The following is a 10743-nucleotide window of genomic DNA, read 5'->3' on the forward strand; positions in this document are numbered from 1 at the left end:
AAAAAAAAAAAAAAAAAAAAAAAAGAAAAAGAAAAATAGAAAAGGAATAGCAATAATGATCATAATTATAATAATAATAACAGCAAAAATAATAAAGAATAATAAATCAATCGAGGGCGTTGGGCCAACTATTCAGCTTGTTCGGACTAGAAGGGAGAAGCTGTGACTAGTGGCTGCAAGCGGGCCAAGTGGAGCACAAGGGCAGTCTGAATTGAAAGACAACTTACGGTACCTCCTGCATCGCAGGCTGCTGTGTGTTGTATCGCAGGCCGTTAGTAGCTGGTATTGACACTGGCTGCGCCAGCGGGTGGCCAACAGCACCGCCCCTTCGGGTATTTTCCTCTTCATCCATGGAAAAGCCTGTCGAACTCGAAAATGGTCGTGATGTCCCTGTATAGTCCCCGTCGGTGTTTATCGGGCCGTCCAGTGGAAAGGTGCTCTGCAGAAGCGTTGCTAAGAAAAAGCTCATGATGAATCGCATTGCCAGGTTCCATTCGGTAGCGAGTAGATCCACAGCGCAATACTGGAGAGAAGAAAAAACCAGAATTGGATAACCAGAATATCACAGGAATGCACCAAGAACAATGCGAGGAAATAAGGAAGCCGGAAGGAACGAAAAAGAAAGGACACAATTTATCTGATCAGCCCGGTATGAAATAGGGTATCCCATCCCTGTCGACCAAGGAAGCAGTATTTCCTGATGTCGTTATGATACCAGAGGAATGGAGCGCCTGAAATGGTGTAACCGAATAGAAGAGCTCGAGATGCGAAAGGAAGAAATAAACGTCACCCCAGATGTAGATCGCCTATCAGAAGCAAATCGCAAACGGGTCACGAGTGCAAAGCCTGATCCTCAGATCGTATCTTGGAAAGACTGGCGGTAATAAAGAAAACCATACCCGTAACAAAAAATCCAGTTCCCAACGGTACTAACAAGAAAATGAGTCCACTTACACTGATTCATTTGCAAACTTCGACAGTCATCTAGCAAATTGCCGTTAAAAGGAATCTCAAGACAAGGTAGATCGGTAAATCAGGGTATCTTGGCTTAGCAAGCTAGACGCAGGAGGCCGATTCGCGTCTGGGACCCTTGGAATCAACGCAAACTAAAGCACTAAAAGTACGCCCGGCGAGCGCTAGGCTTGGGCGGCGCCTAACAAGGGTACGCTAGAAGCTGAAAAGGCGATAGCTAGCGAAAGGTGTTAGTGAAGTATCCTGTTGGTCTTACAACCGCGCGCCTCGACATACACTATCGCTCTTATTCGGAGATATTAGAAATGGCGAGATCCCTGGTATAGCGACGCGATTCTATAACACCGTCAGTGACTCAACCAACCGCCGAAAGGAAGTCACCACAGGCGATTATGGACCTTTCCAAATCCCCGAGGATGACAAAGGTCGACTAGTGCATGAAGTAAATCTGCTTCGATGATATTGTGGCTGATCAGGTATTCGATCCCACTGAGGTAGACGACATGTCCATGTAAAAGGGGCGACAGAGAGGGGTGAACGGAACTAATCTAGGAAAGAAAAGAAAAGCCAAACGAAAAAGGAAATTCCGTGGATTTAGAAAGGGAAAAAAAGAAAACATAGAAGCATCCGTAGATGATTGTGCTCAGCGTTCCAAGTTCGCCACGACAGCCATGACGGAAAGGATCTCAACGGCTTGCTAGGTAAATCTTACAATAGAGGCAGCATGTAGCAAGTGCTGTCAAGGCATAAGCTTACCCACACCACGGTGCGGTAATCGGTGGTAAGTGGCTTGGCTGAACAAAAGATGTAGGTTTTAGAACAATAACCATGGAAGGATCAAGTGGTAGCCGAAGCATTTCAGACAACGGAATAGTGATGAGAGCACTCAACAAGGCACAAGAAAAAGAACGAAAGCAACGAATGGAGTCAGAAGGAAGACAAGGACAGGGAGAAGATAGAGATGCATGTGCCATAGAGTTATTGTTGGTGCAGAATCCTGAGTTTTATAAGTGGAATTGACTCACATGTATCAATTGGCAGATGACGAGCAAGTTGAGTCAAGTATGAGGAAGGTTATTTTGCATCTATCACTGCAGCTTTCAATTTTGAGATGCAACCCTATATGTGGGTATATCGGTTATCTCAATGTTCCGCTTGTCCACGTCAAGGAGATAACTGTTGGGCTCAGGGCTCCAATTTGGCCTCTCGGTGGATTTATCAAGAATTTTGACAAAGAAGATGGAGAATTGAGTCGCAGAGAACTGTTAGCCGCCGTGCAGAATGAGCTGTTGACTGGTAAAAATGCCCTGGACCAGCAGTCGAGGGATCTGATCGCTTGATATCTGTTTCCCGGTGTTGGATGAAAAACCACTTCCTTCATGTCATGGTATTTTCTCGTGCCACACCAACACGACGCCCACTTTCTCCGCTGTCTACCTAGCCTGGCCCCTTTACGGTGACCAATGAGCGACCCTGGTAAGATGCGGCGGGAATGTCTGCACAAGCTCGTCGTGCACAAGCCCTGGGAGCTTCAGGTTGCCAATTTAAGCTTGAAAGCGAATACCACTTTCGCCACGAGTTTGCTGTTGAGTTTAGTCGAGGCCAGGGTTAAAGACATTTGTTGTTGCCGATCCATGACTGAACAGAAGAAAAAGAACAGAAACGGACTACAATTCGTGCTGCCTTTGGGATACGCTTGCGCGAATGGAAAATGCGCTCCTTTGTTTTTCTTCCGTTTTTCATTTTCCTCTATTCGGCACACTCCCCCCCCTCCCCCATTAATTTCCCAGAAAACAATATGGTTCCCCCCCCTCCTTTTTTTTTTTCCTTTTATTGTTAATTTTCCTTCTTACTTTCTTTTCTCGCTATTTGAATTTTTTTTTTTTTTTTTAAAATTGTGTTAATAGGTAGAGTGAGCAATTACCTTCCTGGCTGATAATGGGTGTATCAACTAAAATGGCGCGCGAAGGGGATAAAAAGAGTTTGGGACCCTGTCGAAACCGTTGGAGAGACACGGCACTCGTTGAAATCCATGTTACATCCCCATGGTCCACGTCTAGGCAGATTTCAGCGCTGCACAAACTCAAGAGCAGAATGGAGACCAACTTGGACATGGTTCAGCTGGCGGCGTGATTGGTGAATTGATCATACTCCATACAGAACATCACCGGCAAAAACACCCGGCGAACGGCAAAGTGCAGCAAAACAAATTAGAATGGTGCTAGAACGGATTAGTAGCGACGATCATCACTCCGGGAATCGTGCAGACCCCAGTCGCATGATGGAGACTGTTGATAACTACTGAGCTTCGGCAGATGCAGACAACCAATAGCTTTCAAGGCCATTGACGAACGGTCGATGTACTCCGTAAAAAACTGTACAGTCCCAGACAGGGGCCTGTGGACCCAAATAAAGAATCCATGTTCTAGGCATGAGCTCCGGCCTTGGATGCTTTCAAGAGGATCTCGAGTGCTTGAGGCACGAGCAGCAGTAGCTCTTGCATGAATGAGAGATCAGGCGATCGACATGTTCGATCCAACGGTTGTTTTATTTCATTATTGTCATTTTTATTTTATTTTATATTTTTCTTTTCTGTTACCGTATGGTGGTTTGTTCACTCACCGACATGGGCTTGAACGATTTGGAAACGATTCGAATCCAAAATGCGGCCGATACAAAGAGCAGTGTGTGGTCATGACCCGTCCCATACACACTAATCTGTTGGAACTTTTGGCTGTACCAGTAATAGTTAGGGAATATGCTCCAGCAACAATGATACCTTCTTCCAGTCACACCACCCTTGCCCAGTACGGAGAAAGTAACATTCGCTGTACGGAGCACACGGCAATGTTTTCTAGAATCGAGAAGAGGCACTGTTTGGTGAGAGGGCAAAGGAGACCGCCGAACCTACTTAGTAGGTAGTGGTCTCTGGTATCCCAGCCAGTGGGGGTGGGCGTAAGTGTCTTCTTTCTCGCTTCTTTTCTTTTTCTTTCCTTAAATTTAATCAGTTTTGTGTTTTCCCCTTTTCCTTTTCCCTCCTATTTTCTGGCTTCTTTTCCTTATCCGGTGAAGGATTATTATGTGGCTGCATGATCATCCAGGCTCGCAGGAAGCTAGTTGGTTGAGATGTGATATGCACCGTGCTGAAAAAAGTAGCCAAGGATGTATAATTGGTGGAGACCCAGTGCTGGGGTCTTATTTGAGAGCCATTTGTTGGAGGCCTGTACAAGGGTATGGAGTCCCTAATGGAGGGAGGGCGAATGTCGTGCAGGATGTGTCCGCGGGATGCGGCGCGAATCCCATAGTAACCTTGAACCAGGGGGGCTAGAGACGGAGGTTGCATTTCAAGCCAGGGTAAGCCCCATTAGCCCGTTGAAGGGAGCCTATCGGCGGGTTGAAGTCCAAGGGTAGGGCGTCAAAGACCCATGAGATTCAAATTTCTCCCTAGAAAGGACATTGCTGATCGGTCATGATGAATGAGGTGATGATGATATTGGCAAAGGGACGAATTTTCTCCTGAAAGATCAGAAACAGAGAATAGACAGTCCTCGAACTGGATCCTTTTCCAGATGGTAAACATCTTAGGAATTTGTTCGTGGAGTTGCTTGTTTTCCCTGCTTATTCTTTCCCCTTTGAATTTCGTGCGCCTGGTTCGGCGGAGACACACCAAAACATGAATCGGGAACCGCATCGTGACGCTAAACCCAACCCGACCGAAAGCACGTGCCCCGCATGGGGTCATCCCCAAAGAGTATAGCGGCATACCTGCATGGACCTTCTTACAACAACGATTGAGCCTTCGACCATCCACCCCGTTATCGTCCCTGTCCTTGTCTCCTCCATCCCATCCATCCATTTCTTTTTTGATTAATATATTTTATTGTTATGGCATCCAACTGACTCGTAGCCTTGCCGTTGGGACCGTCAGAAAAACCTTGTTCAGGCAACGGTCCTCGTCATGGCCTTCCGTCTATTATTGGCACGTCCAGATAGATGCCCTCCACGATGGCCGCCTACATAATAGCAAAAGTTTATTGCTTGCTGTCTTGGCCGCCATTCTCAGCTCGATCTAGAGTCCACTAATACCCGTGGGGACTGATTAGCGAATCACAGAGTACCATCTTATGGAGACACAGTTACCGTGACTCATGGGAAGCAAGCCTACTCCTACTCCGAAGGAACCTTTCTCCACTACGGATGTCCATAGTGAGTAAACTTTCTTCAACTAATTCCTTTTTCTTTGTCTCAACTGGCCCCAGCCTTTCCTTGGTTAAGAGAGGCCCGTCCGCCCGGAAACCCGTCCCTATTAGAGTTCGAACAAGGTCCCATTCAAGACCATGGCTTCTAGCCTATCCGGGAATGTGTTGGACCTGTCCTAGGGTTGCCCGTGCTAACATTTTGTGCAGATGGAGTACTTCCGATTGACTCGCATCTTCAGTGTTCCAGGAGCAATAGCTGCGACACGCTCTTCTCTTCACCTGCTGACTTTTTCTACCCGCACTGGTGGTGGCTGATACCCTCTGCGGACGGTACTCCTGTACGACAGTCGAATAATTACCTTTATTAGCCTAATGGAGCGAAGGGACAGCCATGGCATGCTCCTATCTGCAACTGGCCGATATTACGGTTTGGACCATCAAGATAGTCCGCACATCGGTTGTCATGCCAATCAAGGCAGCTGAGCTCATCTAGAGTCCAGAACAATCGGCATTAATTTCCGGGATCCCCTAATGTTCCCACGTTTGAATGAGTCCTTGGCAGGCTTTTAGTGCCCAGCTTCAGCTGCGCGACGAAGTGTGGTTTTAACTTTGCATGTGGCCCCATTTATTCAATTATTTTTAGCGAACCATCACATCAAGAAGATGATCTCGACAAGGTCCACCGCGCCCCTCATGCTAATGTATAGGTACAGGATAAACCTGACAGATACGATCGTCCTTGGCGTCCCAAAGCACAAGCAGTCCAACATATTTTCATGAACTACTATAATGGGAGCACAAGTATCACTGCAACGCGTGTCATAGCCGACAACTTGCGCTGTAAACGCTGTAGCCTCGGACCCGAAAGTACTGAATGCGGTCTGCATAGACTCTGGTCAGCCCACTTGTACGATTCTCCAATTGCCTTCAACTAGGATTCTTTGTCAAGGTAGGGTCAGGTGTAGTCTTGTTGTAAGGCACCCTTTGCTTGATGAGTATAGCTCTCTTTGGTCTTGCAATCCGGCCATCCTTTCACTACAGTTGGTGGCAATATGCATCTGGTTGTTCGACAAAGCACGCTATAACTACGAATAGGCCTACAGCTTTTTCTTTGGGCGCGCCCGCAAGCCGGCGCATCTTTACTACATCCATCCTGTCTGTGCAACTTCTTAGGTTAGTAGTCAGTCTATCAATTGTCTATGCTGATATCTATCATCGGTGCATAGTACAGCCCGGTTCCAATATTGATGCGAGTGGTGCTGGGATACGCTGAATAGTGACGCCCTATCTTTCCCGATCCCTTTTGCCAGTCCTGTACGCCCTTCGAGTCGCACAGAATGAAGCCAGAGGGTCTGTCTCAGAGCCAAGAAAGGCTGGTTTCAGGACTTGCTGGATACGCCCCCCCCCCCCAACGATACACAAAACCATTGTTAATAATTTCCCGTTCCATACCCGTTTTCGTGCAATGTAACCAGCCATCTGGACACACAGCACCATTCACAATCCTTCCGAGCAGCGAATGCTCCGGGCTGTGAACGAAGATTACACGAAACCGAATTGATGTGATTGAATATCGAAAGCCACTGGCCCGGCGCCACGCTCTGAATAGTCCCGTGCATCCGCTCGTATGCTGGGAGATGTCCTCTATGGCCCTGGGGTCATGGCGGCTCGATATCGATCTCACATCTGGTCATGCTCTCCATACAAGGCGGAATCGTCTACTCGAGCAGTGCGTCGTTCCCGCTTGTCATGCCGATTTTTCTTCCCTAGACAGATACACATGCAGAGCTGCCTTGCCGATGAAACTCATGACGAAGCTCATGCAAACGCACTATCAGCCAGCAGCCTTCCACCTTTACCGAACGACAACACAGCCTCCCTTCGCGATTGTCATGACCAATATCTCAGCATCCCCGGCGTTCATAGACAGCTAGCTGTTGACCCCCGGACCATCTACAGACTGACCATGACCTTGGCTCGTTGGTCCACTCTGTAGCTCCATGGTCGTTATTCACCATGCAGCTCGTCTCTGCAAAGCCTGATCAGTACAGTCAATGCTGCCTTGTCGCGCCCCGAGTGGCTCAAATCTAAGCCTTTCTGACACATGCCGCCAAATCATAGAAGCTTGTCAGCTAATACGCATTGAGTCATCATAGCAAGGATCTAATAACCAACTACCCGAGACATACCAAGCAGGAGGCTCTTCAATATCTACCGTCTGATTGAGATGTAGACCCCAGCCAGGCTGTCGATACCTGACGGACGATGATACGGAGCATTACCCCAATAACCAATAAAACCAGTTCCTCCCCGTCCTGGAACCTAGACAGTACTACTAGGTTCCCAAGTAAGCAGGACCGAACATTTTTACTTAACTACTCTATTACACTCTATGCAGTGTGACTCCAACGAACAAATTGAAGTACTTTTGTTTTTGGGTTTGGACCTTCTCCCTCGATCTGAGAATACTTCCACCCGCGATCGATCAATGCACGGAAGAGTAAAAAGGAAGAAATAGAAAAAAAAAAAAAAAGAGCATGCAAGCAAGCTTGCCTTGCCTTGCAACTCAGCATGACAAATAGACACATTGAACCGGAAGAGAGTAGTGCGCGAATAAGGATAAAGGAAGACCAGACCACGCTGCTTTTCTCTGTATCAAATCGACCCCAAAAAAGCAAAGAGGGAAGACGACACACACACGCACGACACATTAGAATGCATTTTGTTCTTCAGTAATCATCATTATCGATCGGATCATACAATACAAAGAAATGTAGTCAATAGATCTTCTTCAGCCATGGAAAGTGTGGATGGATGGAGATACCCGCCTGCCTGACGAAAAGAGACCCAAGGGTGTCATGTCACGATACGTACGGAAAACCAAAAAGCAAAAGAAGTTGAATAAGGAGGAGAATAAAGTGTGGGAAGAAAAAAATGTGGGAATTGGAAATTGGAGAAAATCTAAGTGGCACGCTTGGCGAATTCGACGCGCAGGATGAGGTGACGGTAACCGACTATATGAAGAGGAAATATTAGTTGCGATTCCGATAACTTGCTTTGTTGCTGACATTGCAACGATGGCAATGGAAAAACAAATATGGCGCGGAAAAAAAATGAAATGGAATGGAATGAATGAAATGGAGGGATAACTTACAGCCATCCATCTTGTCGCAAGCACGTGCAGCATCGTCCCGATCCGCAAAGCTGATGAAAGCGAAGCCCTTGGCTCTCTGGGTTTCTCTGTCTCTGGCAAGGAAAACTCTGGTGACCCGACCGAAGCGTTCGAACAGATCCCGCAGTTCTCCTTCCTCTGCCAACTCGCTCACCTGTTTGGGTTTGTTGTCAGTTAGTGATGTGTCCGTGGGAAGCCGAATGCAATAGAAGCAAGGAAAGTAGAGGAAGCTGATTGCTGTTCTCATGACATCCATGTGTGTGCCCGAAAGGGCTGCTTCCTCTTTCTTTCTTTCCCTCTCAGAACAACACCAATAGGAGTGTTAAGAGGGGAAGGAGAGGGCAGAGCAGGCAAGGAAAAGGAGAGAGAGGGGAACAGAAGGTGGAAAACTAGCATCCCCTGTCCCCTCTACCCCTCCCCCCTCCCCTCCGGGAAGACCGACCAGCAAATAGCAAAACAGTGTCCAGTAAATGAAGGACAGGGGTGAGGCAATGGGGGAAACTCACGTTCGTAACTCTCAGAGTCGCCAAATCATCCTTCTCATACTTGCCAGCCATTCTCTCTCCGCCACCAGCAGCACCCTTCCGCAGATGAGGGGGCACGTAGCTAGAAGTACCAGCACCCAAAGCGCCAGCAGCCGGAGAATCCTCAGCACCACCCTCACCACCAGCAGAGGGCTCGTCGACAGGAGCCATAGTATCCTTGAAGGGACAACGAGCAGTAAAGTGCTCGCCACTGCAAATACGACACTTGACCTTCTTGTCCTTCAGCTGATCCTTCATACTGCCCTTCTCGCCACCATTCTTCTCCGCCTCGGCCGCCTGAACCTTCCAGTTGACGCTGGGCCGGAAAGCAATGTTCTCACCCACGGAGGTCGTATCGAAGGAAGGTCCGGGCGCGTTGCCCTTCTCCAGACCGAACTTGGCCCAGGTCCTCCGCTCCGCGACCTGAGGGTTGACATGTTCGCGAACAACGGTTGTTTTGATCCGGCGGGTCACCTTCACCTTCTTGCCTTCGTCGTTGAATCGGTAGGAGACGATAGTCTTCGTGCCATCTTTGTTGGTCGTGATTTGCTGCGGGGGGAGAGCGGAGGGGTCGTCGAACTCCTCGTCGTCGGCCCAGTCGGCGCGGCTGGAAAGTGGAAAAACAGTCCTGGTCAGATTTTCTTTCTTTTCGTTCTCTACTTTTTTTGTCGCTTCTTGACCCTGGATCTTTGGGGATTGGGGGGTAGTTTCCGCTTACTTTCCAAGCTTCGACATTGTGTGTGTGATGGGGGGGGGGAGGTTGATGATGTCGCCGATTGTTGCTGAATTTCTGGATTTCAGCGAAAGATGCAAGATCCGTTGTGGATTTGTTCGGCGCGGCAAATGCCTTGTGGCGCATGGTAAGTGTGGCTGGTGCTTAGGTGTTTGGATCACGTGATAAACAGGGTGATGGCTACGGTTGGTATGGATGCATCGAACATCTTTCTACCGTCAGGCAGATAATTTTTTTTAGCTTTAGGTACACGTTAGACGGCCTGTTAGATGAAGCTCTGCCTCAATAGCTATCCCGATCCCCCACTGCCAAAACGAATCCAGAAGACAACGCCCAGACGCATGTTAACCCTTCCCCTTTCCGCCTTGCTTGTAAATACCATGGCCGACGAGTGGCTATTTCTGGTCACTACGATTGTCCAAACCAGATCCAATTCAAATATTAGAAGCTTCACGCTCAGATGTAGTCGGCTTTGACGCTCCCATAGTTGCGACCTTCATACCAGAGGGTGTATACATAGTGAGCGGAATAGTACACCGCGTGGATTTCGTATTGGACGACGTAGTACAGCTTATTGTCTGCACCGCGTTCAATTGGGATGCGTTCCTTTTCAATGACACCGAGACTTGGGTTCAATGTGGCATGTTGGTTCACGCCTGAGGATAGTATAGTCAACAATCCGTACTTAACCATTTTCAGCTGTGCGAGAGGACTCACGGCGATTGAAATACAAAGGTGGCTTTTCACCTAGAGCAGTATCCACTTTGTATAGGCTGACACTAATTGAGCTGAAAGGTCCATCCTTGATCCGTCTACGTTTAGTCCATTTTGTTTTGATGGCCTTCGCTTCTTCCATGTCATCCCCCTGAATACGTCGTTAGCGTTTATAAGTTGACTCGAGAAGAACTCCGTACCTTGCGAACAAACCATCTCATAACATCAATACAATACTCACCATAAAAGTAAGTCCAGTATCTAGATGCGATAGTTCTCAGTTAGTCCCGGAAAGGTAAGAGTCGACCGGATCGCACAAGGAGGATCGTTGCTACTTCTTCTTCTTCTTCTTCTTCTTCTTCTTCTTCTTCTTCTTCTTCTTCTTCTTCTTCTTCTTCTTCTTCTTCTTCTTCTTCTTCTTCTTCTTCT

General features: G+C 47.8%; 4 protein-coding genes across 4 annotated transcripts in view; all 4 read right to left on the reverse strand.

The window, feature by feature from the left end:
• Positions 1–223: 223 nt before the first annotated feature.
• On the reverse strand, positions 224–427 carry BO85DRAFT_346911 (uncharacterized protein; the record flags this gene model as incomplete). The annotated part of the gene is made up of 1 exon (XM_025655474.1): positions 224–427. A coding segment is annotated over one exon (204 nt), but the record flags the coding sequence as incomplete, so codon positions are not given.
• A 1683-nt stretch (positions 428–2110) lies between these two features.
• Positions 2111–3317, reverse strand: BO85DRAFT_464001 (uncharacterized protein; the record flags this gene model as incomplete). The annotated part of the gene is made up of 6 exons (XM_025661961.1): positions 2111–2347; positions 2445–2494; positions 2537–2555; positions 2589–2610; positions 2963–3028; positions 3262–3317. The coding sequence occupies 6 exons, from the start codon at positions 3315–3317 to the stop codon at positions 2111–2113; spliced, it is 450 nt and encodes a 149-aa protein (XP_025510160.1).
• A 4372-nt stretch (positions 3318–7689) lies between these two features.
• tif35 (translation initiation factor eIF3 core subunit g) lies at positions 7690–9704 on the reverse strand. The gene is made up of 4 exons (XM_025661210.1): positions 9586–9704; positions 8850–9474; positions 8326–8497; positions 7690–8185 (listed from the first exon to the last, which is right to left on the reverse strand). Exons 1-4 carry the CDS (start codon positions 9600–9602, stop codon positions 8133–8135), a joined length of 867 nt encoding a protein of 288 aa, XP_025510161.1. The 5' UTR covers positions 9603–9704; the 3' UTR covers positions 7690–8132.
• Positions 9705–10056: 352 nt separating this feature from the next.
• The window catches only part of BO85DRAFT_464003 (Hsp70 family protein), a gene marked incomplete at both ends in the record, with an annotated part of 1872 nt that continues 1185 nt past the window's right edge, over positions 10057–10743 (reverse strand). Inside the window, 3 exons of the mRNA XM_025661962.1 lie at positions 10057–10256; positions 10318–10465; positions 10515–10575. Of these exons, the coding sequence (XP_025510162.1) occupies positions 10057–10256; positions 10318–10465; positions 10515–10575 (409 nt within the window). The remainder of the gene's footprint in view (positions 10257–10317; positions 10466–10514; positions 10576–10743) is intronic.

This window comes from Aspergillus piperis, assembly GCF_003184755.1.
Source record: "Aspergillus piperis CBS 112811 unplaced genomic scaffold BO85scaffold_33, whole genome shotgun sequence".
Classification (NCBI taxonomy): domain Eukaryota; kingdom Fungi; phylum Ascomycota; class Eurotiomycetes; order Eurotiales; family Aspergillaceae; genus Aspergillus; species Aspergillus piperis.